The sequence below is a fragment of the Musa acuminata genome, chromosome BXJ1-2 (genome assembly GCF_036884655.1).
Source record: "Musa acuminata AAA Group cultivar baxijiao chromosome BXJ1-2, Cavendish_Baxijiao_AAA, whole genome shotgun sequence".
NCBI classification, from domain to species: domain Eukaryota; kingdom Viridiplantae; phylum Streptophyta; class Magnoliopsida; order Zingiberales; family Musaceae; genus Musa; species Musa acuminata.
In genome coordinates this window covers 27,212,101-27,236,799 of record NC_088328.1, presented here as the reverse complement: position 1 = coordinate 27,236,799, position 24,699 = coordinate 27,212,101, and the positions used below count along the sequence as shown (strand labels likewise).

General features: G+C 36.1%; 1 protein-coding gene across 3 annotated transcripts; it reads left to right on the top strand.

Annotated features, from left to right (window-relative positions):
• Positions 1-43: 43 nt before the first annotated feature.
• LOC135606556 (brefeldin A-inhibited guanine nucleotide-exchange protein 5-like) lies at positions 44-24,603 on the top strand. 3 transcript variants are annotated; one of them, XM_065097593.1, is made up of 34 exons: positions 44-297; positions 413-609; positions 3,570-3,645; positions 3,919-4,150; positions 7,504-7,625; positions 7,719-7,777; positions 10,347-10,404; positions 10,486-10,570; positions 10,653-10,853; positions 10,967-11,025; positions 11,110-11,176; positions 11,256-11,324; positions 11,477-11,599; positions 11,772-11,825; positions 11,927-12,015; positions 12,206-12,302; positions 12,390-12,488; positions 12,601-12,804; positions 12,913-13,023; positions 13,090-13,274; positions 13,375-14,001; positions 14,143-14,560; positions 15,027-15,266; positions 15,382-15,505; positions 15,589-15,737; positions 17,387-17,743; positions 17,952-18,118; positions 18,207-18,484; positions 18,661-18,824; positions 20,337-20,456; positions 20,545-20,681; positions 20,764-21,091; positions 23,558-23,653; positions 24,091-24,603. In XM_065097593.1, the coding sequence occupies exons 1-34, from the start codon at positions 188-190 to the stop codon at positions 24,151-24,153; spliced, it is 5,565 nt and encodes a 1,854-aa protein (XP_064953665.1). In that variant the 5' UTR covers positions 44-187; the 3' UTR covers positions 24,154-24,603. The 3 variants fall into 3 exon arrangements, with proteins under 3 accessions (XP_064953665.1, XP_064953660.1, XP_064953672.1); XM_065097588.1 differs by having other exon boundaries at positions 3,913-4,150; XM_065097600.1 differs by lacking the exon at positions 3,570-3,645 and having other exon boundaries at positions 232-609.
• The last annotated feature ends 96 nt before the right edge of the window (positions 24,604-24,699 follow it).

Below are 24,699 nucleotides of genomic sequence, written 5' to 3'. Positions count from 1 at the left end.
TAACTAGGAAAACATAAGTGACAAGTGGTTATGTTGTAATTTAAATATCGTTGCCAAATTAATTGGGTTTAGGAGGTAAACCCAAACTTGACCCATTGAGCACCTGAATTGGAGTGCTTCGAATCAAGCAATTGTGAGTTCACGTGACGTGGACGTGCCAAACACGTGTCTGGGCCCCATGTGATAGATGGAGATGCTGGATATAAATATTCATCGTAAGACTCGGGCCCCTTCTACCTGCGACCGTGGGCGCTTCCGCAAAAGGCCTTCGCCCTGGAGGCCATTGCCCTTCCGGCGGTCAGATCTCCTCTCCTCTCCCCTCTCTCTTCTCCTCCTTCCAATCTGTCAATTCTCCTCTGGGATCGTCCAATGCTTTCTATTTTCTCCGATCGAATTCTCGTCTAATTCGTAGATCTGGAGGACTTTTTTGGCCTTGCACTCCGGGATCGAGCTCTGAAGGGGGGTCGTCGGGGTGGATCTCTGTGACATTCTTCGTCATGGCGGGCGCCGCCGCGGCAGGGTTCATCATTCGCTCTTTGGACGCCATGCTCAAGGAGTGCGCGGGGAAGAAGTACCCAGCCCTGCAGAGTTCCGTGCAGACTTGTCTAGGTTGGTGCAACCCTAACATCTTGCCTTTAGATCTCGAGTTTGTAGATTTTGCTTTTCATTTATTTCTTTGATAGTTCTTCCTTCTGCGAAGCAACATTGCATTATTTCGAAGCTATTACTTGGTGTCCTGATTTGTCTTTCCTTTAGTACCGGAAATGTTTTCTTGAATTTGCATCGGAAAAGAACCCATCTCCAACAAGTTGATCGTTTGAGTAATGTACTGTTGCTAAATATATAGAATATTGAGCGAGGCTTGTGAATTCAATAAATGAGGAAGACTGACTAGGCAAGATAGATCACACCACATGTTTAAGGAAAAGGAAGCATCGATAGAATTTGAAAAGAAAATTAATGCAATATAAAAATTCTGGCAAAAGGAAGTCTTGAAGAATCCAAAGGTATTGTAGGATGTCTTGGAGGTGATTTTGCAGTCAATGTAGAGCATTGGGAGCTAGTCAAAGGCAAAGGAGGATATTATATGAAACTTGGGGAACTTTACATTAGTGATAAAAAGTGGCTAGAACAGAAGAATAAAAAAACTATCAGTTAGATGAATGCTTATGGCAGTTTTACAATATCATAAATACTGAAGATGGAGAGTAAACACCTTTGACTTGGTAAAGAAATGAAAGAAAGACTATGGATCTATGTGATGTTAAATGCATAAAGGATGAGGATTGAATGGTTTTGATTAAAGTTAATGATATTAAAAGAAATACCAGAAAAATTATTTGGTTGTTACAAACTCAAATTTGATATTTTATTTGATTCAAACCTGATCCATTCAGTTTACACACCTTATCAGGCTCATGCTAAGCCAAGCAAACATATGCTTGTTTTAGACTTTTAGTCTAATATAAACAAAAGTTCACTTGATCGTGTTCAGTCTGTTTACACTTCTACTTTTCTCCATTTATTTTTTAATTTATATTCCTCCTATATTTTTTTATTTTTATTTCACTTTTTCCTGTCTGTAGAAATCCTCCTAGCAGCAGATGACTCTTTAGTACTCGATCTTTGTCAGTTTTATGTTATAGATATAGTTTACAATGAAACTACCCTGAGAGAATGTGATATATTGCAGGACATGTGGTGGATCAATATGCCCTAATTTGTGTTTTCATACATATGCATAGGGGTAGTGACATATAAGGCTAAGCTTGAAAGAAAAATCTGAGGAAAGTGGTTGGTGTTGTTATAAGCGAAGAGCACGAGTTGAGAAATTGGAGAAAAGATAAAGAAGGAGCTAATGAAAATGACCAACAATCATCTAAATGAATCATTCCATGGGTTCAAACCATTTCTCTGACTTAAACCAACTGAAAATTATTTTTATGCATGTGCCACTGGGCTAAGTAAATCGATGGATAGTCTAAAATTGAATTGGACATACTAGGAGAAGTGAACAACAATTTGACTTTTAAAGACCCTAAATAAAAATAGTCGGTGACAATCATTTATAAACCAGATTGAGTTTTGATCTCAGAAAATTATATGTTGTTAGTGTTCTCGTAGAAAGCAGCCCTTTTAGAATTGTTCGACTAGGAAACATATCTTGCCATAATTCTTTGAACATAAAAGGCCTTTTCTTTTCTTTTTCTTAGGAAATGTATCTTGCTGGATTCTTTGAATTTAAACAATATTCAATCAGTAGCCCAGAAATTAGGATTGATTGGAAACTAATTATTAGTTAAATTTATTCTGATCACATCATGCTGGACTTTATAAGATAAAAAAAAAGACTGATGGGAAACAATGAATTGACTATGGCCCTATTACGGACTTAAATTAAAAAAAGGTCTTGCATTCAAATTGAATTTAATCTAAATTTTCACACTCCAGTCTTGATTAGATCGCTTTATTAAGTTTCCACAATGACCAGTCATTCTATGGTTATTTATCATTGGGATGTCTTGAATCTTCTGTTTGACTATTATAATTTAATGGTGAAGTCCAATTTTCAACCTTAGATGATTGACTATTCAACAAAGTTGTTTTATCACAATGAGTTGTTGACATGTTGTGATTGCCTTACCTTCAAGCATTAGAAGACCAAATTTACAAGTGACTGAGCATTAGAAGATCAAAGTTACCTTCGTGCATTTGTTACATTGTGACTGAGTGCACCATAGTAAAAGGATGTCAGAGATTACAAGACCAAAGTTACAAGTAGAATGAGAATTGATAGAACATCACTGCCAAGTGCTACTACCATCACCATAAACGTGTACACTGAATGAGGATGAGGACAAAGAGTGAGTATGAGAGAGAGAAAGAGTGGGGAGGGAAGGGAAGAATAATTAAGAAACTCTCCAATTCCATCACCTTTTGCAAGAACTTTGGTTTCCTCGGGTGTCGAGCTTTTAATTACAAATGAGATAGATATGCTTTGTGAAGTTAGAATAATGGTCTTATGTCATTCACCATAATTTCGCTATATCTTCAAGTGCTACGTATTAAAAAAGTAAGAATATTTATGATGAATAGTTGGAAACTCTATATAATTATTATTTGTCAAGATATAGCTACGTATTCTAATACTATCAGTAATTGTCAATCTTGATCAGTTATGACATTTTTTATTGCTCTATCTTTGGCGATATATATGTATCATGTCATTTCAATGTGTTATATCTATATCCATAGTTCCATACTTCATTGGTTAATAAAGGATATAGTAGATGGCATAAATTAATCCATAGCTGAGCTGGTAAGTTAGAGATTTGTTTGTTATTGTTGTTGACATTCTTTATCATTATTTATCTAAAAGATTTATCAAAGTTCAGTTGTCAAGTTTTGCATAGATTAGCTTTAGTTACTTGTTATGTATAAATTGATTGTTATGTTTGAGTGTGGTGATTTATTAACAAAATATATTTTTTTGTTGGTTTTGTTATTTAAACCTTTAAACTATAGTACGAGCTGAGAATTTCTATGTTCATTTTGCCTTCCACTTTCAGACAACATGAAAGAGACCAAGCAAGAGTTGACTTCTGATGAGCATAACAATGCTGCAACTTTGGCAGGGAATGAGAGGTTTCTCACTAATTTGTTTGTGTTTTAGGTTTTACGGTAGCATATTGTGATCATGGTTGCTCTCAGTTCCTGCTATAAATAATTATCTAGTAGTTATTGATGAGTTTTAGTAGGTTCCTGGTTTCTCATGATACCTTCATGGCTGTGTTAGCATCAACAAGCACATAAGGGTCTTGTTGTGAATCTTTAGTGTTTGATTATGCCTTTTCAACTCATGTGCTTCACCAAATTTTTGCATAACTTAAACCAACTACTGTTGTTGCATAGCATCAGATCTGATGGTGATTTATCAGCGAAAGAAGGGGAGGCTCCAGCTTCAGATGTTGAAAAGGATGTTGTTACCGTCAGGAAGTCCCAAGAGACCAGTGAACCTATTATGGCAGCTTTAGCAAGTGCTGGCCACACCTTAGATGCAGCCCAAGCTGAACTTGTTTTGAAGCCTCTGAGACTTGCATTTGAGACAAAGAATATAAAACTTTTGGAGCCTGCCCTTGACTGTCTTCATGTATGTTTCCCTCGTTGACTAAAAAATGCAGTATCTTTTCTTTCCTCAAAGTTACGTTACACATTTATTGCAGAAACAAGTATGATTATTTGGCTCAACATATGTTGCTGGCTTCTTGATGCATATGCATGTATGTGTGTTTAGTGCCTATGAGTTCTATTTCTTATTACTTGATTTTGTGGTCATTTCTGGTGTAGTAAAATATCTTTTTATCTATTTTTCATATCTTGCTTGAAAAAAAAAACATGTTACTTTTCTTGATCTTTTATGTTGAATGATCTTTCATTTTGAAGTTAATTTTTTGTTTCGGCTAATGATTTGTCTACGTTAGATGATATGGAGAACTGCTTTCTCACATTAGAATCTGACTGCTAAAATGACTATGGTGTGGTTAGAAATAGCATTTATTATGTTATTGATGAACATGCTTATGTGATCAATCTCTGTCGTATTTGTTGTCTGAAAATGCATGCCCTACTAGTTATTCTCATTAATTTTCAATGTTTGCTATACCGCTCAAAATGGTACGGTACGGGTCGTATGTACTAGTCCAGGTGTGGTCCGATATGCGGACCATCCCATTTTGGGCGATCCAATTAAATTAATAAAAAATTCAAAGAAATGGTGGGGCCCCTATCCAAATCAGCGTTAAAAGAAAAGAGATTATGGTTCGTGAACGCGAGCTCTCTTGTCGAATAAGATGTCATCGCCTCGCCATTGCAGCTTCACCACTGCTGCCGCTGTCGCTTTGCCATCACGTACGATACCGCTGCCTTGTCATCACAAACGCTAGCCCTCTTCTCACATAAGATGGCGCCGCCTCGCTGTCGCCACTGTCGCTTCCGCTTTGACGATGTCATTGCCTCGCCGCTGCCGCTGCTCTTTTCCTTCTCTTCTTTCTTTTCCTTCTTCCTCTTCTTCCCTCTTACTTCCTCCTCTGTTCCTCCACCACCCCTTCCACTTGTTCCTCTTTTTCTTACTCGCCAAACCACCAGTATGCACCGGTGTACCATATGTCAGTACACTGTTACAGACTGGTATGTACCATTCCATCAAATTGCCATAACGGGTCTGGTACCCGAAAAGACAATCCCTGATAATTTTAACCTGACTTACTGCTGATAAGTCATTTTTTCCATGCAAGTGCTTATCTCTCTAGTGCACAAATTGAAATGCACCAATTCACAACTCCAGAAGTTTCTTTTTATCGTCTTTTTGTTTGACAGTGAATATACTGTTACAAGGGCTATGGTTTTTTAAATTGTTAGTTCACAATGCCTATAATTGTTTATCTATACCTTTATGACTGGATTGCTGCATTCAAAGCCAGTTGCTCTTGCAAAAAAAGGTTGCAAAAAGGTTTGATAACTTCTTGTCTCCTAAGTATATATCACTTAATTTGTTTGACTAATCTGTAACTTTTTGATGTGCATGGGGAAACATCTTATGTAAAGACTTCTATAAAATATTGCAAAAGAACTTAGATCTAAGTCTCACAATACGATCTTCAGCAAAATGGCAGCAAACCATCCTAGAGGCAATATCTGAATATCTCATATTAACTGTAGACATCTTTAAAAAAATTGTTACATGGAACTTAAATAGTTCTTATTCTTGATCGAATAAGTTTTAAAACCTGAAATGCATCTGAAGGTTCAAGTTTTGAGCTAAATTATAGTTTGCTGAAAATCTCATTCCAACAAGGGAATGACTAATAAAATCATGTGGAGGGAGGAAAGAGAGTTGTTTCTTGGTTGGAATGGTTGTAGGAATGTTGAGCTCGGACACTTTGTTCTGGTTCATGCTTTCATAGGATTTTATTGGCTTTTTTTCCCAAATGACTAAGGTTTCACTCTATCAGAATACTATGGTCTTGTGAAGAAGTGAAGAGAAAAAGATGAGAACAAGCAGTGGATATATATTGTTAGAGTGTTGATTGTCAAGTGGTATATCAATTTCTTTCGCCTTTTTGTGTTCTTCTTCCCGAAGGTACACCTGCCATTTGCTCACGATGTCTCATAATATCCCTGCACATGCCATTGTGACAGCAAGTCGAATCCCCTGTTGCCAAAATTTAGAGCATCGATCTTCTAATGAAAGAATTATAAGGTTTTCTAGCAAAATTGGTCATGATCTGGCCTTTCGGAAGAACTGACCAACTTGATAGGGCTAGAACTACATAGTCAAAAATGCTTAAGCACAAATTAATAGTGGTAGATTCTTCTATTGGTTTATCCCTGTAAACCATGTCAATTCTCCTAACTGTGGCTTAACTTGTGGTGTCAGCCACAGAACTACTTCATCAATATAATTCCAGAGGGCCACCATCCTTCCTGTCTTGTTAATTCACTTTTTTGTACTCCATATCTTTCCTTTATTTCATCTAGTTTTGTTATTGTTCCTTCCCTCTAATTTTTTATCCCTTTTGTTTCTTTCGGAACTATTTTTTTTCTGTTCTTCGAGTAGCAAGAACATGATGAACCTCTTTTTTAGTTTTCCTTAGTTATCCGCTTAAACATTGGACATCAGTTGTTACTGGACAAGGGTTCAGATAACCTTGTCATCAATCATCATCAACATTAGTATCTCATGATGGACCAAGCTGAGGTTAACAACCAATAAGGATTTAAATGCCCATCCGATACTGGTTTTGTGAGGTTATTGGATCAATACATTACTGGTATGCTAAATGGTATACCGACATGTACCCCTTGGTATCAATGAAAAATGGCAAAAAAAAAAAAAAAAATGAATACGACTAGTACCAAAGTATATGCACTCTTACCAGTGTCTAATTGGACTGGTAAATACTGGGGTGGTACATAGCAATACACCTGGTATACCAATCCTGGACAAACAACATTCCTAGGACTTCAAAAGATTGCTGTCTTAAAAAGCAACTATAAAGAGTCAAAGACCTCCTTTACAGAGACTATAAAGATTCCTTGGAGGAAGCAATATGAACTAATGCTCGTGAAGGTCATCCATCACAAACATTAAGTAGTAGTTTGTCTTTTTTCTTTTTTTAACTATAGGGTTGATTTTTACTGGGGCCTGCATTACAGGAAGCTTGGTTCTTGGCCATTTCTCTTTTTTATGTTTTGTTTACAACTTTACATAATGTAAAGCTCAGCATGTTCCTCTACATGCTGCTAGTTTGTGATAAATTCTGTCCTCCACATTTGACTCACAGTGGTAATGCTGTAATTGGACTGCATACTATCATGTCATTTTCTTTTTGTTTCTTCTTTGACTACTTCATTTTCCTCATGCTATTGTCAGAAAATTTTGACCATTATGCTCTGATGCTTATAGTACTAGGAATGCATCTGATTCAATTGGCCTGTTGGCAGAAACTTATAGCTTATGATCATTTAGAGGGTGATCCTGGACTGGAAGGTGGTAAAAATGCTTCACTATTTACTGATATTCTCAATATGGTCTGTGGCTGTGTTGATAACTCTTCATCTGACAGGTGGTTAATTTTTTAAATTTGCTTCTATTATGTAGATATATCTTTCATATGATTTCTTTTAATTTTTTTGTTGACACACATGGAACTTTGCAGTACTATATTACAAGTTTTAAAGGTGCTTCTCACAGCAGTATCATCAACAAGGTTCAGAGGTACTTTTAATAAGATTGTTTTTTCTGCTTTTGTTTTTCCAAGGAGGGAGTTATTTACTTTCAGAACCATCTTTTGAAACATGCTTGAATAGTTAAAAGATAATAAAATTAATTCTTTGCTCATAATATTTGTTGTTCAAGTTGGTATGTATCATTCTCTTGGGTTTACATTCTAGATATGTGTGTTACATGGCCAACTTAAATAGTTTTTAAGCATTTGTTGCTTGACTGAATTATTCACCTTTGCCACAACCCAGGAGTTTCTGATGTAGTGCCATCCTTCCTACTTATCATTCCAAATGATAAGCTCAACATGTTACATGACAACTCTCTCATCTTCATCTCATCAACATACTTTTTGGGAGTAAACATACTTTTTGGGAGTATGTATAGGAATTCACAACATTAGCAAGTTTGTCCCCTGTATTTTTCTTACATCTCGATTTCTCTCTTAATGGAAGGTGAAGCTATCTTGCTCAGTTTTATACAATTGCAAATTCGACGACAACATTCTGGTTTTAGTCACTTAAGCACATTTAGAGGTCTATGTTCCTGTCTTGGAGTTGGAGAGGTTTCTTATCAGGGTTTTTGGTAGTTATTGCAAAAAGTTGCAGAGAATTGGCTGTTGTTGCTGCCAAATTTCAACTTTCAAGTACCAGTTGGTCCAGAGTGTATTGACTGGTATTAACTGTCTCTGACCATATAGCTTGGTACCTGTTTTTCTTTTAATTTTTTAATTTTTCCTTAGTGATACAAGATGGTACAAGTTGATATACTGCCCAGATGCTGGTATCATATTTGTCCGGCAAGATATTGAAATGGGTATTAGACTGAGATTTTAAATCTTGTTTGTGGCAGCTAGATCTTATTTCTTGTTAAATTTAGGTGAATCATCAAAAGTAGTAGTCATGAGTGGTTATGAGAAATTCTCTTTGTAATGTATCTGAAATGCAAGGGTTGAATAAAATGATCGGATCAAGCTAATTGACTGTATGCACCATAGCATTTATGTCAATTGGTTTTTTTATATGTAGACTTGAGATGTATGTTTTTCTCATTTTATTTTGAGGAAATGTACATCTTCATTAATCTTACTCAATTCCTTGAATATGCCTTGTATCAATATGGTTATGAGAAAACAGACTGTTGTCTTTTTTGGAATTAGGTGATAAGAGAATATTTTGTTCTACCAGAGGATAGCATTTAAGGGGTAGTCAGGCGATGGGATTACACAATTAGTTTTCGTTCTTCATAAAGAGGTGGGATGTAGTCAGTCCAATATCTCATGGTCACCATTCTTGAGATTACGGCTAACATAAGTATTGCAGATAATATGCAAATCTTGAGTAGGACTCATAAATGTTGTGAGTAGCATTTATGCATGAATATATACATGCACATAGATTACTTGATCGAAATGAAATATAATATATTGCCATCACTAGAGGGAATTGTAGCTTCTTGTAAAGCTGCTGATTCGTTTCTCGTTTTGATATAAGATGCTTAACTAAAGTCATCAAGCTTGGATTAGTTGTTTTTTCCATCTTGTTTTGCTTTTTCGATAATGCATAAGTGTTTGTCATACAGATCAAGGTTTGCGATTTCGAATCGTATTGCCTGGTGCTCGATATAGTCCCGTATCAGACGATATGGGGCTGTTTCGGGCGATAACGATCGAAATTTTGATCGTTACTGCCTGCTATTAGGCGGTATCAGCCTAGCTGCGGCCTAGCTGCTACGAAGCTGAGGGAGAAGCGTCGAAGAAGGAAGAAGGAGAGGGCGTTCGAAGAAGAGGGAGAACCAGGAGAACGTCGGCATGAACTTGTTTCCACGCCCTTTCTCAATCCCAATCCGACGTTGCCCTCTCTCGATGATCCCGATACGAGAGGTAACAATGAGAAGAGTCGTAAAGAGGAGGATCTGGAGCCGACGATGATTAGAGCAGCAGAAGAGGCGGTCTCCTTCATCGCCTCGTCTGCGACTTTGTGGCTTTCTTCCTTGCCGAAGGCCAGAGACGTCTGCGGCCTTCGTCGCGTTCTTCGTCTGCAGCCTTCGCCATCTTTGCCGCCTTATTCGCCGAACGTCGCAGACGAGGCAACGAGGAGAAGGCGACGTCGTCGAGGCTACGTACGCCTTCTTTTAATATTTTTTATATTATTTACATATATATATATATATATATATATATATATAAATATATATATACTGCTCAGTATGTTGTACAGTACTATACTGAGCAAAGCTCGATATACTGGTACGATATGAAATTTCAATCTTTGATACAGATAATTGATTTTTAAAAAAATTATAATAAAGCTTTTTCTCATAGGTTTTTGCTGGTCTTTTGTAGCTTAAAACCTCTTTTCGATTCAATAGATTTGTCTGATTTGGTGTTGCAAAATGTTTGTTTGAATTATTAATGTGCCTTATCCTGGATCTTTTTCTTTTATTTGCTGAAGTGACAGGCTATATGCAGGAATGGTTTATGTCTGTAGTTGCTTATACTATATCTTTGTTGTAGCTCTGCTGCTTATCTTTTTCTCTAATAAGTCTTTTTTTTTTAACACAGTGCATGGAGAACCTTTGCTGGGAGTGATTAGAGTATGCTATAACATTGCTCTGAATAGGTACTCGAGTCTTTTTATTCCCCTATATTGTCCATTCAGTAACTCTTAGCTAATGTTATGGTCTATAAATATCTGGTACAGCAAGAGTCCAATAAATCAGGCAACATCAAAAGCAATGTTGACCCAAATGATCAGTATTGTGTTTAGGCGAATGGAAGTAGATCAGGTTGGACTTATCATCTTATTTAGGTTTAGTAAATATGTAAAATATGCCAGAAAAGTTCCAACTATTTTCTATGGGTGTTTAGGTTTCTGTACCATCCAATAGTTATGTGCATGGTGAAATTCCATCAGCTAGCTCCACAAATTCTGATTACGAGGAAGTGCCTAGAGATGACCAAGATGAGAAGAAAATTACTCTAGGAGATGCATTAACCATGAACCGTGCAAATGAGACATCTCCATCTTTTGAGCAACTCCAGAATTTGGCTGGTGGTGCAGACATCAAGGTTCTCTCTCTCTTAGGACTATTTTCTGTGAAACTATTAGTGATTATTTCTGCAGATTACTTTGGAACTCATCTGCATCAGGGTTTCATCTTATTTTAAGTAACAATCTGTAGGGTCTAGAGGCTGTTCTTGACCAGGCTGTTCAACTTGAGGATGGCAAGAAAATCTCAGGGTATAAAAATGTTTGTATATGTAAATAGAACAAGCCTTCATTTGTTTTTTGATGTAACAAATTTATCATATAATCTTATTTCAGAGGGATTGATCTTGAGAGCACTGTCATGCAACATGATGCATTATTGCTGTTTCGAACACTTTGCAAGGTCTAAATTTGTGAAGATGATCTCATATCACATTCAATCAGTATGGTCTATCTTAACATGCTGAGGTATATATTTGCAGATGGGGATGAAAGAAGAGGGAGATGAGGTTACTACAAAGACAAGACTTTTGTCTCTTGAGCTTTTGCAGGTTAGTTTGTTTTGGATTATGTGGAGACTAGAAGGCTTCATCTGCCAAAACTCTCTCTAACTTTTTCTTATTTTTTAGTCAATGCATTTATGCTCCTCGACCTTTTGAGTTTATTAGTGTTCTTGATATTACTTAAGGATTTTTAATTGCAGGGTTTACTGGAAGGAGTGAGCGAATCCTTTACGAAAAATTTCCATTTTATTGACTCTGTCAAGGCTTATCTTTCTTATGCTTTATTACGGGCTTCTATTTCTCCTTCTCCAGTTGTCTTTCAGGTTATCATTTCTTCCTATTTGTTGCTGCTTGTCCTGTTGATTAATTTTATTGCTTGATTATTTGCTAATTGCTGGGCAGTTGCTAAAACTATTCTTCACATTTCATAGCAACTGACACATGGCCATTTATTTTGCTAAGGATAAAACTTTTATGATTAATCTTCTTGTGCAGTATGCAACTGGAATATTTGCAGTTCTGTTGCTTCGTTTTAGGGAAAGTCTTAAGGTATCTTATTATTATGTGGTCATATAATTTCTCCTTTAGACTGTCTTGGAGAAACCAATCTCCTTGGATCTGATGTTGCTAATGTATATGTATATTTCCAGGGAGAAATTGGTGTCTTTTTTCCCTTGATAATCTTAAAATCCTTGGAAGGCAATGAGAGTGCCCTCAGCCAAAGAACAAGTGTTCTTCGGTAAAGTGTTGTTCTTTTTTATATTAGCTTTAAAAAATATGTTCTGTTTTTTCCTTTCCTTCCCCACACTTCTATCTTCAGTTGATAGGAATACTGTCTCATATATCCCATTGTTGGCCTAGTGGCATTTACTCGTGCTGTAAGCTTTTCTGTATTGCTGATGGAAACTTGTAATTGGATTCTCTCTTAGGATGCTTGAGAAAGTGTGTAAGGATTCACAAATGCTTGCGGACATATTTGTTAACTATGATTGTGATCTTCAGGCACCAAACCTTTTTGAACGTATGGTAAGATCCAAGCAAATCATGGTGATAACTTGGGGTTGTAATGTGCCATTCTTTAAAGAATCTACTTATTTCCACTGATCTAAACAGGTAAATGCTTTGTCAAGGATAGCACAAGGGACTCAAACTACAGATCCCAACTCAGCTTCTTCGATGCAGGTTGCATCTGCTAAAGGCTCATCGCTTCAGGTCTTTGTCTTTTCTTTAAAAGAGAACCATTATTTTTGTGCGGCTGTGCTGATATATTCAGTCAATCTTTATTTCTATCTTCAAATTATAACAATTTATTTACTTTATGCAGTGCTTGGTGAGTGTGCTGAAATCATTGGTTGATTGGGAGAAGCTAAGGAAAGAAACTGATAAACATGGTAACATTGTTCGGTCCCTTGAAGAGGAAGTTTTGGCTAGAGAACCTGGGACAGTTAATGAGCTCCATGATGATGGACTAAACCAATTTGAGAAGGCAAAAGCTCACAAATCCACAATGGAAGCAGCCATCTTAGAGGTAACTAGGATGGTTGTTGGTAATGAGTCTTTTGTTCTAGTTTCAGAAAGTTTTTATCTTATTGTTATATCTAGTTGTATGGTTAATAACTCGTTCCTTTGTTTTTAGTTCAATCGTAAACCAGCGAAAGGGATAGAATTTCTGTTGTCTAATAAGTTGGTCGAGAAAAAGGCTTCTGCAATAGCCCAATTCCTGAAGACCACTCCAAGTTTGGATAAGGTGTCTCCTATGACTATTCCTTTTGTTTTTGATAAAACATAATGTCTAATTTTTTTGATATGTCAGGCCATGATTGGAGAATATTTGGGCCAGCATGAGGAACTTCCCCTTGCTGTTATGCATGCTTATGTTGATTCCATGAAGTTATCAGGGTTAGAGTTTGATACTGCAATTCGTGAGTTTCTAAAAGGATTTCGACTTCCTGGAGAAGCACAGAAAATTGATCGGATCATGGAAAAGTTTGCTGAGCGGTATAGTAGCTGACATCTTGAGATGCTGCTTCAGCGGTTTAGCATCCCCTCAATTTTCTTTTCCATTTGATTGTTTATCTGAGCCATGTTTGTTTTGCAGTTATTGTGCTGATAATCCAGGACTTTTCAAGAATGCAGATACTGCTTATGTTCTTGCCTATGCAGTTATAATGTTGAATACTGATGCACACAATCCAATGGTTTGGCCAAAAATGTCTAAATCTGATTTCATACGCATGAATTCTATGAGTGATGTAGAAGAGTGTGCTCCAAAGGACCTCCTAGAGAAGATATACGATTCAATTGTTAGAGAAGAGATAAAGATGAAGAGCGATAAGTCTGATGCATCTATAAGCAGTAGACTGCGGCCAGAAACAGAAGAGAGAGGACGCCTTGTCAATATTTTAAATTTAGCTCTTCCGAAAAAGAAGTCAGGGATTGATACTAAGACAGAGAGTGAAAAGATTAAAAAACAAATTCAGGCACTTTTCAAAAATAAAGGTGAAAAAAGGGGTGTTTTCTATACAGCTCAGCAGATTGACCTAGTAAGACCAATGCTCGAAGCCGTGGGCTGGCCTTTGCTTGCTACATTTTCTGTCACATTGGAGGAAGGAGACAATAAGCCAAGGGTTATTCTTTGCATGGAAGGTTTCAGAGCTGGCATACATCTAACACGTGTTCTTGGGATGGATACAATGCGATATGCTTTCCTAACATCCTTAGTACGGTATGATTTTTCTTAGGATCTTTTGTAATATTATGTTATAAGATACTATAATGAATTTAACATCATTTTGTTCCATCTACTTAATATCAATAATGAAGTATGCAAAAAATGTGATCTGATGTTTTGCCAAACTGTGTGTAGATTTACATTTTTGCATGCTCCAAAGGAGATGCGAAGTAAAAATGTGGAAGCATTACGTGCCTTGCTTGTTTTATGCGATATGGAGACGGATTCACTACAAGACACCTGGAATGCTGTCTTGGAATGTGTCTCCAGGCTAGAATATATCACTTCGACCCCATCCATTGCTGCAACTGTGATGCAAGGATCCAATCAAATATCTAGGGATGCAGTTCTTCAGTCTCTCAGAGAGCTAGCTGGAAAGCCAGCTGAGCAAGTTTTTGTAAATAGTGTGAAATTGCCTAGTGATGCAATTGTGGAGTTCTTCACAGCTCTCTGTGGTGTATCTGCTGAAGAATTGAAACAAACACCTGCTCGTGTCTTCAGCCTACAGAAGCTTGTTGAGATAAGCTACTATAATATGGCTCGTATTCGTCTGGTACTCCATTTTCCTTTAATGCTTTAATTTTTCTGTTGTTTTTTATTTTCTCCTACATGCTTGAATTATGCTAATATATGGAATTTTGGTGGTCCTAATGCTATTATGATTATATCTTTCAATATTGGCTGCCAAACTGGAAGATATGACAACACATAGAAACTCCAAAATATCTCTTAGTTCATGTTCATGTTTGTAACAGGTTAATGCAACATATATATAGACTTTCTTTTTGAAGTCTCATCCTATGCTCGGTGGCTTTAACACAGTCATTGCTTTATCTAGATGAGCAAAAGAGTCCACTGTTTGTTTTGTTTTTTTTTTTGTTTTTGGTGCATGATGCTGACAAATGCATGTTAAAATTAGATTATCTTTAACTTCATCATGAAATTATATTCGTAATTCTTTTACAAATGATTGTTTGTGGTTAGTCTTTATGTCATCTTATTATATATTCCATTCTTAGGTATGGGCTAGAATATGGTCTGTCTTGGCTCAGCATTTCATTGCTGCTGGTAGCCACCATGAGGAAAAAGTTGCTATGTATGCCATTGATTCACTGAGACAACTTGGTATGAAGTATTTGGAGCGTGCTGAACTCACCAACTTCACCTTCCAGAATGACATTTTGAAACCTTTTGTCATTCTTATGCGGAATAGCCGCAATGAAAAAATACGCGGCCTGATTGTGGATTGCATTGTTCAGGTAAATCTTGTTCCAATAATTTTGCACATTAAAATTTTCCATTATGCTGCTTGTTATACTCATCTTTGTTCATGATGAGACACATAGGAATTAACTGCTGGCGATGGCATTGCAGATGATCAAATCGAAGGTTGGTAGCATTAAATCAGGTTGGCGGAGTGTGTTCATGATCTTCACTGCAGCTGCTGATGATGAGTTGGAATCAATTGTCGAAAGTGCATTTGAGAATGTTGAGCAGGGTGAGAAAACTGATAGTTTAACCCACTATCTTGAGTTCAAATCTTTTAGATTTTCGATGAATCTAATACTGTAACTCTTGCAGTTATCTTGGAGCACTTTGATCAGGTTGTTGGTGACTGCTTTATGGATTGTGTCAATTGCCTCATTCGTTTTGCTAATAACAAAATTTCTCCACGGATTAGCTTGAAGGCTATTGCTCTCCTCCGTATATGTGAAGATCGTCTTGCAGAGGTTTGCAACAACATACCTTCATATTCAGACATGATCTAAAGTCTAAACTAAATAGACATTTAACATACCTTGGAAAAGATTGTTTGGCAAGAGTTTTTGTTTGATAACTTGTTCTTCTCAATATATTTATGGAATATGCAACATCATTCAGTGAGATGCTTGGCAGTCAGTATATCTCTATCTTGTCTGCCAATGTGTTGTCACTGTAATCTCAATGAAATTGTTGAAAAACTTGCAGCTTTTCTTTCTTTTTGGTTCTTGGAGTTTGTTGATTCCACTCTTTATCATGTTGAGTTTTAGACTTTATTGAAAACTATGCAATAAACTTTTCATAATATTTATACAGGCATGAGGAATGCAACTTTTGTAGTTAAACTGTTAAACTGCTAAACTAATCACATATAGCCAGGTTCTCAACACAGCCCAATGAACATTAAGCCACATAGGTATTTAGGTCACCTGAAACGACATGCTTTTATTTCATTCTTGTCAGACAACATGCATAATGTGTACTTATTTCACATCAACACAACCAAAAAGTCTAAAAATAACTGCTAAGATGAGAGACAGTGTATTCTACTCTTAACAAACAGGATATTTAAAATAATTGATCGAAGGGCTTGCAATCGGTAAGGCAGGGTAAGGTGGACGAAAAAGGTTAGACAAATACTTCAATTTCTACTACTATTAAAACCGGCCCCTTGTTATGTGTGAGTGACTATGTTCGAGATAAATTCAAGCAGTAATACTTTATGGTTTTTTTCATTAGTTACTGAATAGTCATGAAGGGCTAGTTTTTGACACGTGATATTTCAGAAGCCCTCAGTATTTGATGTGTCCATGGTTCAGTTGGTTTTCAAGTTATCTTTGTGCTCATTACATAAAACTGCACCATTGGACTTAATTAATTATCGTAAAAGACATTGTTAATGTGACACTGTTTCATGAATCGTTAAGTTGGAGAAGTTGATAGAAGTCTGGGATATCTGTAGAATGGCATCACATGGTCAACTACCTCAGGAGGATGTTTGATCAGGTTGTCAGTTGTGAGGTTCTTAGCTCTCATTATCTGCCTTGTTCTTAGTTGAATCTAAAAAAGCAGTTCTGGTTTACTTTGATAACTATATATGAATGAAGCAGCAAAATTGGTAGAAAGTGGATTATCTTGAAGTTTGTGACTTGTCAGTATTTTGGTAAAGTGTTTTAGCAGAAAGGTTTGTCTTGGTATCATGAAATTGGTTTTTTGTGTATTTGTCTAGTGATATGCAACATCCTAATTTGTACTTGTTAATGTGTAAGATCATGTTACTATTATTATTTTTACTTATTTTTTCACATATGTACTTATTTTTTCAGATTACATAACTGTAAAGGTTTTATATCTGCTCAAATTTGTCATCTTATAGTTTTGAAGTGTTAAATGCATGCCTTAAAATCTGGCTAATTCATGGTAATAGTCACTGTAGATTTTTGTTGTTCTTCATTATTGCTAAAAAATTAGCATTATCATCATGCTCCATGAAAAGTTGGAAACTAAGTAGGTACGTTTTTCTTAATATATTTTACTTTCAGAAGCTTAATATTTCATGCTTGCATTCTCTATCTTTTGGCTTTTTAGTTTGTTTCTCTTATTCTTCTTGTATCTGCAGGGCTTTATACCTGGTGGAGCCTTGAAACCGGTGGATGGTGGGCTAGAGACAAACTTTGATGTAACCGAGCATTACTGGTTTCCCATGTTGGCTGGTTTATCTGATTTAACATTGGATTCTAGATTGGAAGTTCGGAACTGTGCACTGGAAGTGCTATTTGATTTGTTGAATGAGAGAGGGCGGAAATTCTCTTCTGCTTTTTGGGAGGGCATTTTTCACCGAGTCCTTTTTCCTATATTTGACCATGTACGAAATGCTGGAAGAGATGGACTTGTCTCCTCAGGTGATGAGTGGCTTCGAGAAACTAGCATCCATTCACTTCAGTTGCTCTGCAACCTTTTTAATACTTTCTATAAGGTATCTATCTTTGATTTCCTTCACTGAGCCATGTGAACCATTTCATGTATATCTGCATGTGTTTTTCATCTTATAAACTTCATCAATTATCCTTATGCCCCTTATTCCTTTGAGCTACAATTTCAATTTACAATTTTTTTTGTAAAAGGATCTTACTATGTATTGCTTATTATGTATTTATGTGCTCTTTTGTTCTGGCTCTCTTCAGGAAGTATCTTTCATGCTTCCACCACTCCTGAGTTTTCTACTTGATTGTGCCAAGAAAACGGACCAAAGTGTGGTTTCCATCTCTCTTGGAGCGTTAGTACATCTTATAGAAGTTGGGGGCCATCAGTTCAGTGATAGTGACTGGGATACTTTATTGAAAGGCATTAGGTATGCTGTTGGTGAACTTTTCTCTTGTAGCATTACTCGTTTTTGTTCTGATTTTTCTTTCCTTTCTTGTATAAATGTGGAATTGCAGAGATGTATCATACACAACTCAACCTCTCGAACTTCTCAATTCTTTGGGATTTGAGAACTCAAAAAAACAAACAGTTTTATCCAAAGATTCTAAAGATACAGATGCCAAAGATGGTGGCAGTCCATTCAGGAACAATCACAAAATGGAAGGGGGAAGAGCTTTGGATCATGAATCCTTTTCTGCTGATGGTAACGCTGCTGGAAATACAATCAGCACAATTAACTCCAAGGATGATTATGAAGAAAACAATCTCCAAACAAACTTTGAGGAATCTGATGGTTTGTTACTATTTAGTGTATTCCATTAGATGTACCTACAAGAGGCATATTCACCTGCATAGAGTTGTGGGACTATACTAGAGTGCTATGTTGTGCCTCTTGAAGCATAGATATTCTCATTGCCTTTCTTTCAGAATAATCATTTACCTCTTCTGTTGGACATCCGTCACCATCAGGTAACTTGAAGAAGCCTGCTGAAGCTGCAAACTATCAGCGTAGTCAAACATTTGGCCAAAGGATCATGGGTAATATGATGGACAACCTTTTGCTTAGAGGTCTTACCTCCAAATCAAAGAATCGCACAAGTGATCTCAGTCCAGTTTCAGCTTCACCTGTAAAGGTGTATTTTCATTTTATTACCTGGAAATAATCTAGTTTGTGCACTGTTCCCATTGGTCGAGATTCATTGTGTTTTCATAAATTTATGGGATATTTGCTAGATTGGTCATTGATTTATCACATGAATTATATAGAGATTGGAATATAATAGCCAGTTAGATACAAAATGTTTATAAAATATGAGATATAGTTCCATTTTCAACTGCGACTAAGTTTAATAGTAAAGCTAAAATTTACAAAGCTATATTTAGTTTTTTATAAGTTACATGTTTACAAAACTGCATCTTTGTGATCAGATGAGAACTTAGATGTTTTAGGCAACTAATTTTAGTTTATTTGCAAAGAACCCAAAGTTGTGGCTGATTTACCATGTTTATGTGGGACGCACATATGGAGATATCCATCTCTGAAGAAAATAAAAACAAAGAAAGTATTTACTTCTTTCCTGCTTGTAGAATGTTTGATTACATATTTAATTAATTGTTTGAATTAAACACTGTTGTAGATGGGGAATAATCAAACACCTTTAGTTGTACATTATTTGACGTTAATTGTTGTTCAATATATTTTCCTTTAGCGGAAGAATAAATCCATGTTCAACTAAAGAAGACCCTTACCTTTCACGCTGATAAAGGATGAATATACTTGGTGTATTCCAGATAAACTTCTAAGTTATATGTTGTTTGCAGATGATATTATTTCAATTAAATTTAAACTTGAGCTATGCAGAGAAACTTTTGAAACTATGGTTTTTAGATTGCAAAGGATTAAGACCAAAATATAAAGTGCTTTTTCAGCAATATTAATAGAAGAATTTATATGACAAACATAGAATAGATGTGAGCTAGCTATAATTTGTGAATCATGATACTGGGTAGTTAGAAAATAACATAAATAAAGAGTCAAGGATTTTGAGATGAGAAAGTTGAAATTATTGTATGGAGTTACTTGAAAAGTTACGGCCTAGTGCATGAGGTTTCCGTCAATGTGGGGTTCGGGTGGAGGTAATGAATGTATCTTTACCCTTTGTAAGATTGAGAAATTGTTTTCACATTTAAACCTTGATTATCTAGATCATACAGAAATAATTTAAAATAATTTATTGCTGATAATAAAATAAGAAATCATTTAAAATAACAGATATATGTCCAAAATAAGACCATTAGATAATCAAATAATCGAGGAAAGCTAAATTGGATTATTGGTGCAAGACGAGGGGGATAGACTAAAGACTTTATTTGAAACAATGTAAAAACAATTTGATAGCTCCAACTTTGAATAGTGATATTTCTTTAAGTGGAGCTTTCTGACAGTGACGGAAAAAAATCTGTGGGGCTGACTGACTAGTGTGTTCTATTTTTGTTGAATAGATTTGTACAACAGTCTAAGAGATGTAGGTACTGAATTTGAATTCTCTCATTTTTTATGCTTAACATGGGATTCATCTCTGCATAAATTTTGTTCCATTTTGATATGCTATCTACTTGATTTTGTGTCTGGAACGTCTCTGCAGATCCCTGATGCTGCAGAATCTGTTGTGGATGATAATGATGAAGAGAATTCCATGATGGCAACCATCAAAGGAAAATGCATTACACAACTTTTACTATTAGGCGCTATTGATAGCATACAGGTAAAGATAAACGTCAAACAGTCGGCATCATCTTGCTGAATATTTTGTTGATGATTAGTCTCTTAGATGATGTGTTTGAACATTTCAGAAGAGATACTGGAGTAAATTAAAGGTCTCTCATAAAATTGCAATAATGGATACCTTATTGTCCCTGGTAGAGTTTGCTGCTTCATATAATTCTTCGTCAAACCTTATATTGCGAATGCAATATATACCTTCTGAAAGGTATTGAAGCCTGAGTCTTAGAGATGGCTTGGTTAGTTTGACAACCAGAGTCTTAATTCCATTTATGGTTGGTGTTGCACAGGCTTCCTCTAAATCTTCTTCGCCAGGAAATAACAGGAACATCCATTTATTTAGAAATCTTACACAAGTCAACTGCAACACAGAATGGTAGCAGTCATGAACAAGGGATTTCTGATGGTCCATTTGTCCAGACCTCATCAGTCAATGATTCATGCTATGCTGGATCTTTAGATTCAGATGAGAAGCTCAAAGGCATAGCAGAAGAGAAGCTAGTTTCTTTCTGTGGTCAGATTTTAGAAGAGGCTTCTGAGCTCAAACCAATTTCAGGGGAGACTGGTAGCACGGATCTACATCGTGTACTTGACATGAGGGCTCCGGTCATTGTTAAGGTAAGCAGAGGCTGTTAATGTGTATTTTCTATTATACATGCTAGTATGTCATCATTACGTTTGTTTGTTGTGTTAGAAATTTTGCTACTCTGATTGTTGCTTATGGAGAAGAGTTGATAATTCATTATTTTTGCAGTAATATTTAGTCGTCCATCCTTTAACATATGCTTCAGTACATTACCTGTCTTATATTAGGCATGTAACTCCTCTATATGATTCTAGTTTTAGAGTCTGATTAGTTAAATCTGTTGTTTTGGAAATGTATAAGTGATGATCTTGCAATCTTCCATGTATAGTGAGTAGTCAGTCTGTTTATGATTGGTCAACATCAATATATATAGTAATGGTTCAGCTACAGTAAAATTCGAGCCTAGCTCATGGTTAGTTCAACTTGTAACAGGTCTAATCTCACTTTCTTATATTTTTGGGTATTTATTAACTCTGAAATCATGATTTCTGTTGCTATGTAATGGTTTCAAGAACATTGTTCTTAGAACTTATTTTATTTTTATCCTGGAAATTTTCAAGTTTCAGCCGGTATGAAGAGTATTATGCTCAGCTGGTTTTGGCCGTGCTGGTACTGGCTATCTTATGCTAGCTTCGGGCATGCTGGCAGTGTCATGCTTACAGCATAATGAGACCCTCCAACCCTTCAATGTCTAAAATGTTGACTCTAGATGATTGGAAATTAGTTTATTAGGGAGTCTAAAGATTTATAATGAACAAGGTTTAAAGTTTGGCTTTTAGGACTATGATTAGGCTTCTCACAAGATGGAACCCTATCTCACCATTGCACTAATTCATGGAAGTCCCTTCTCATATAAAATTATAAACATAAACTAGAACATTGGTTGGCTGGGTCAACTGATTTGCTGCTTCTGGTGTCTGTGGCCGAACTGAACAGGTTTGGGCTCAAATTTGGTAGTATCGATTTAATGGAATTGCTGCCAAGCAGCCTGTAGTAGTTTCCTTGCATCTAATAGTTCTTTTGTCTTATTATCTCCGACTCAACCAGTACTGGTTTTCTGTGTTTCTTCTGACAAATCTGATCTATTGCTACTTTCAACTGTATGTTCACTTTCATTTGTCTATAGCTAGAGATTGGCCTGAACAGACTTCATGATGTTTATTGAATTCCAATTTTCTCTATATCAACATCAAATGGAGATAAGTGGTATCAGAGCCTCGTAATCGGCAAGATTTCACTTCTCTAGTTTTGGTTTTATCTTTACCACAAGGGTCCATATTAGGTGGTGGAGCCTCTTGACCAGAAATGTTCCACATTTTTTGCTAAATTATTAGATGATTATCATTGGTGAGGATGAGGATTTCATCATTTAAACAATATTTGAAAGTGAGAAAGATTCAAAGGAACATAAATATTTAGAGGCTTCTAGATACAGAAAGAGTAAAAAATATCAATGAAAAAAGCAAACAAAAAGAAAAATAATTTGATGCATATTCAAGGAGTGACCAATCAGAGTTTAAACAAAATTTGAAGCTTAGCACAAACCCTGTATCAAGCTCGCAGATCATTCATCGTTAAAGTCTTTTTATTTGTCGAACCAACAAATCAGGAATCAGCAAATAAAATCCTATTCCAGACAAAGCCTCTGATGTTTTGCATCTTGAAGTTTCGCAATTGAAGCAAGTTAACTAACAAATTCTGTGACCATTTACCATGAGATAATACACAGAATTGCAAATTGTTGCAGTAATGTCTAGCTTAAGGTTGAGCATAAAGTCATGATACCTATTAGGTCCTTTTCTCTCTATTTTTTCAATTTTGCCAAACAAGTCAATATTTTTGCTATTATGTAGGGCCAAAAGTATTGTATTCATGAAGCATTTTTGAGTCGAACAAGTGGCAATGGTCTAGTTAGAGGTATGTGAAGTGCGAACCACCTTAGATTAGGCCATTAGTGAACAGGCTAACAAACTGCTTTTTGGTTTTTATAGAATCCCGAGTCTTTCTGTAAGCTAGTTGCCCAAGTTACTAATACATAGGTTTAACCTAAGAACAGAAGAATGCGATAATAAAGAATACATTAAGTTGAAATTTCTGCTAAGCGGTTACAAATTGCTAATGTATATTGGGATACATCCTCTTTTCTTTCTTGTCAAAAATTGTATCATATGTCTTATCTGTTAATGAAAATTCTTAGGTTCGACAGTTTTTTGGAGTAAAATTAGATCTCTAGCATTTTCTGCTGTAACAGCACCACATTTTGCTGTTATAGCCAAGAATTTGCCTTAAGGGCTATTTTTCTGTTCAGATATCAATTATAGTTCTCCATTTGTGACCTTTCATAACTTATCACTGCAATGGGAACTAATTATACCTACTTTCTGGCAGTGTCATTACCTTTTTAAATTTTTAGATTGCTAAAAGCATAATTTATGCTGCTCTATGTTCTCATTTGACTCATGATTTACAAAACGTAGTACTTCTGGTTGGCCTTTCAGGTACTCAAAGGAATGTGCTGTATGGATAATTTAATATTCAGAAAGCATATAAGAGAGTTCTATCCACTAATTACCAAACTCGTATGCTGTGATCAGGTTAGTTCTCATTTTTTAGTATTCTGAATGTATCATACCAAATAAGTTGAAGCAATGGGCTCAAACTATTGGGCTCACTTATCGATGTTTGTGACTTGCAAAATATTTATTAAGTATCTTGAGTATGTATTCCTGCTTAACATTGCAAGCGGTTGTTTCCTACTGAGGATTTTTGAAGAAATACTGGATGGTCAGGTTGGCCGAATGCATGTACATGTGGAAACACATTTGCATGAACCTCGTGTGCATGCTTGAGTGCATGTGCACTCTCTTGCATGTGCGTATACGTGTTGTTGTCATGGAATAGATCATTCATCAACCAATATGCTTAGTTACCTAATTAGTTATTGGTCATTTTGTTGGTTTTTACATAAGATCTGCATTTTGAGGTTCAATTGGCAAGAAATGTTGTTCTTATCATTTCCTTTTTATTTCAGATGGAAGTTCGTGGAGCTCTTGGTGATCTCTTCAGCACACAGCTCACCCCCCTTCTACCATAATTGTTATTGATGCTGTTCATGCTTCTTTTTTCGTTGCAATTGAGATTCTCCAGCTCCTTTGAAGCAGAAACTTCTATAAACGTCTATGCCATGAAGAAGAGGGGCACCTGTGGGTTCTTAGCAAACCTGTTCTGCGGCTGCTATGAAAAAGAGTGGATAGAGATATAATAGAGATTTTTTCAGGTATTGCTTGCTATAGAGAGCTACCAAGATATGACTTGTCGGAATGTGCGGCAGATCTCCTCAGTTGTCTGAGTTCAGTATTTTGGAATGGTCTACTTCGTCCTTGCTTAGGTCCGCAATCTCTACAAATGAGGTTTTGACTACTAGATATCTGTTACTCTCTTACCCGCAATCTATCTTCAGTGTTGTTTTTTACTGGTCATCTGTGTATATTGAATAATTCAGCAACATCCACTAATTATTTTATGCGTCTGACAAGTTTATGCATTAATGTTTTATTATCTATTTTATTTGATAACAATCATGTTTCTTTCGAGGGCATTAATTGATTGGCCCTGAATCTGAATTGGATTTTCTATTAAA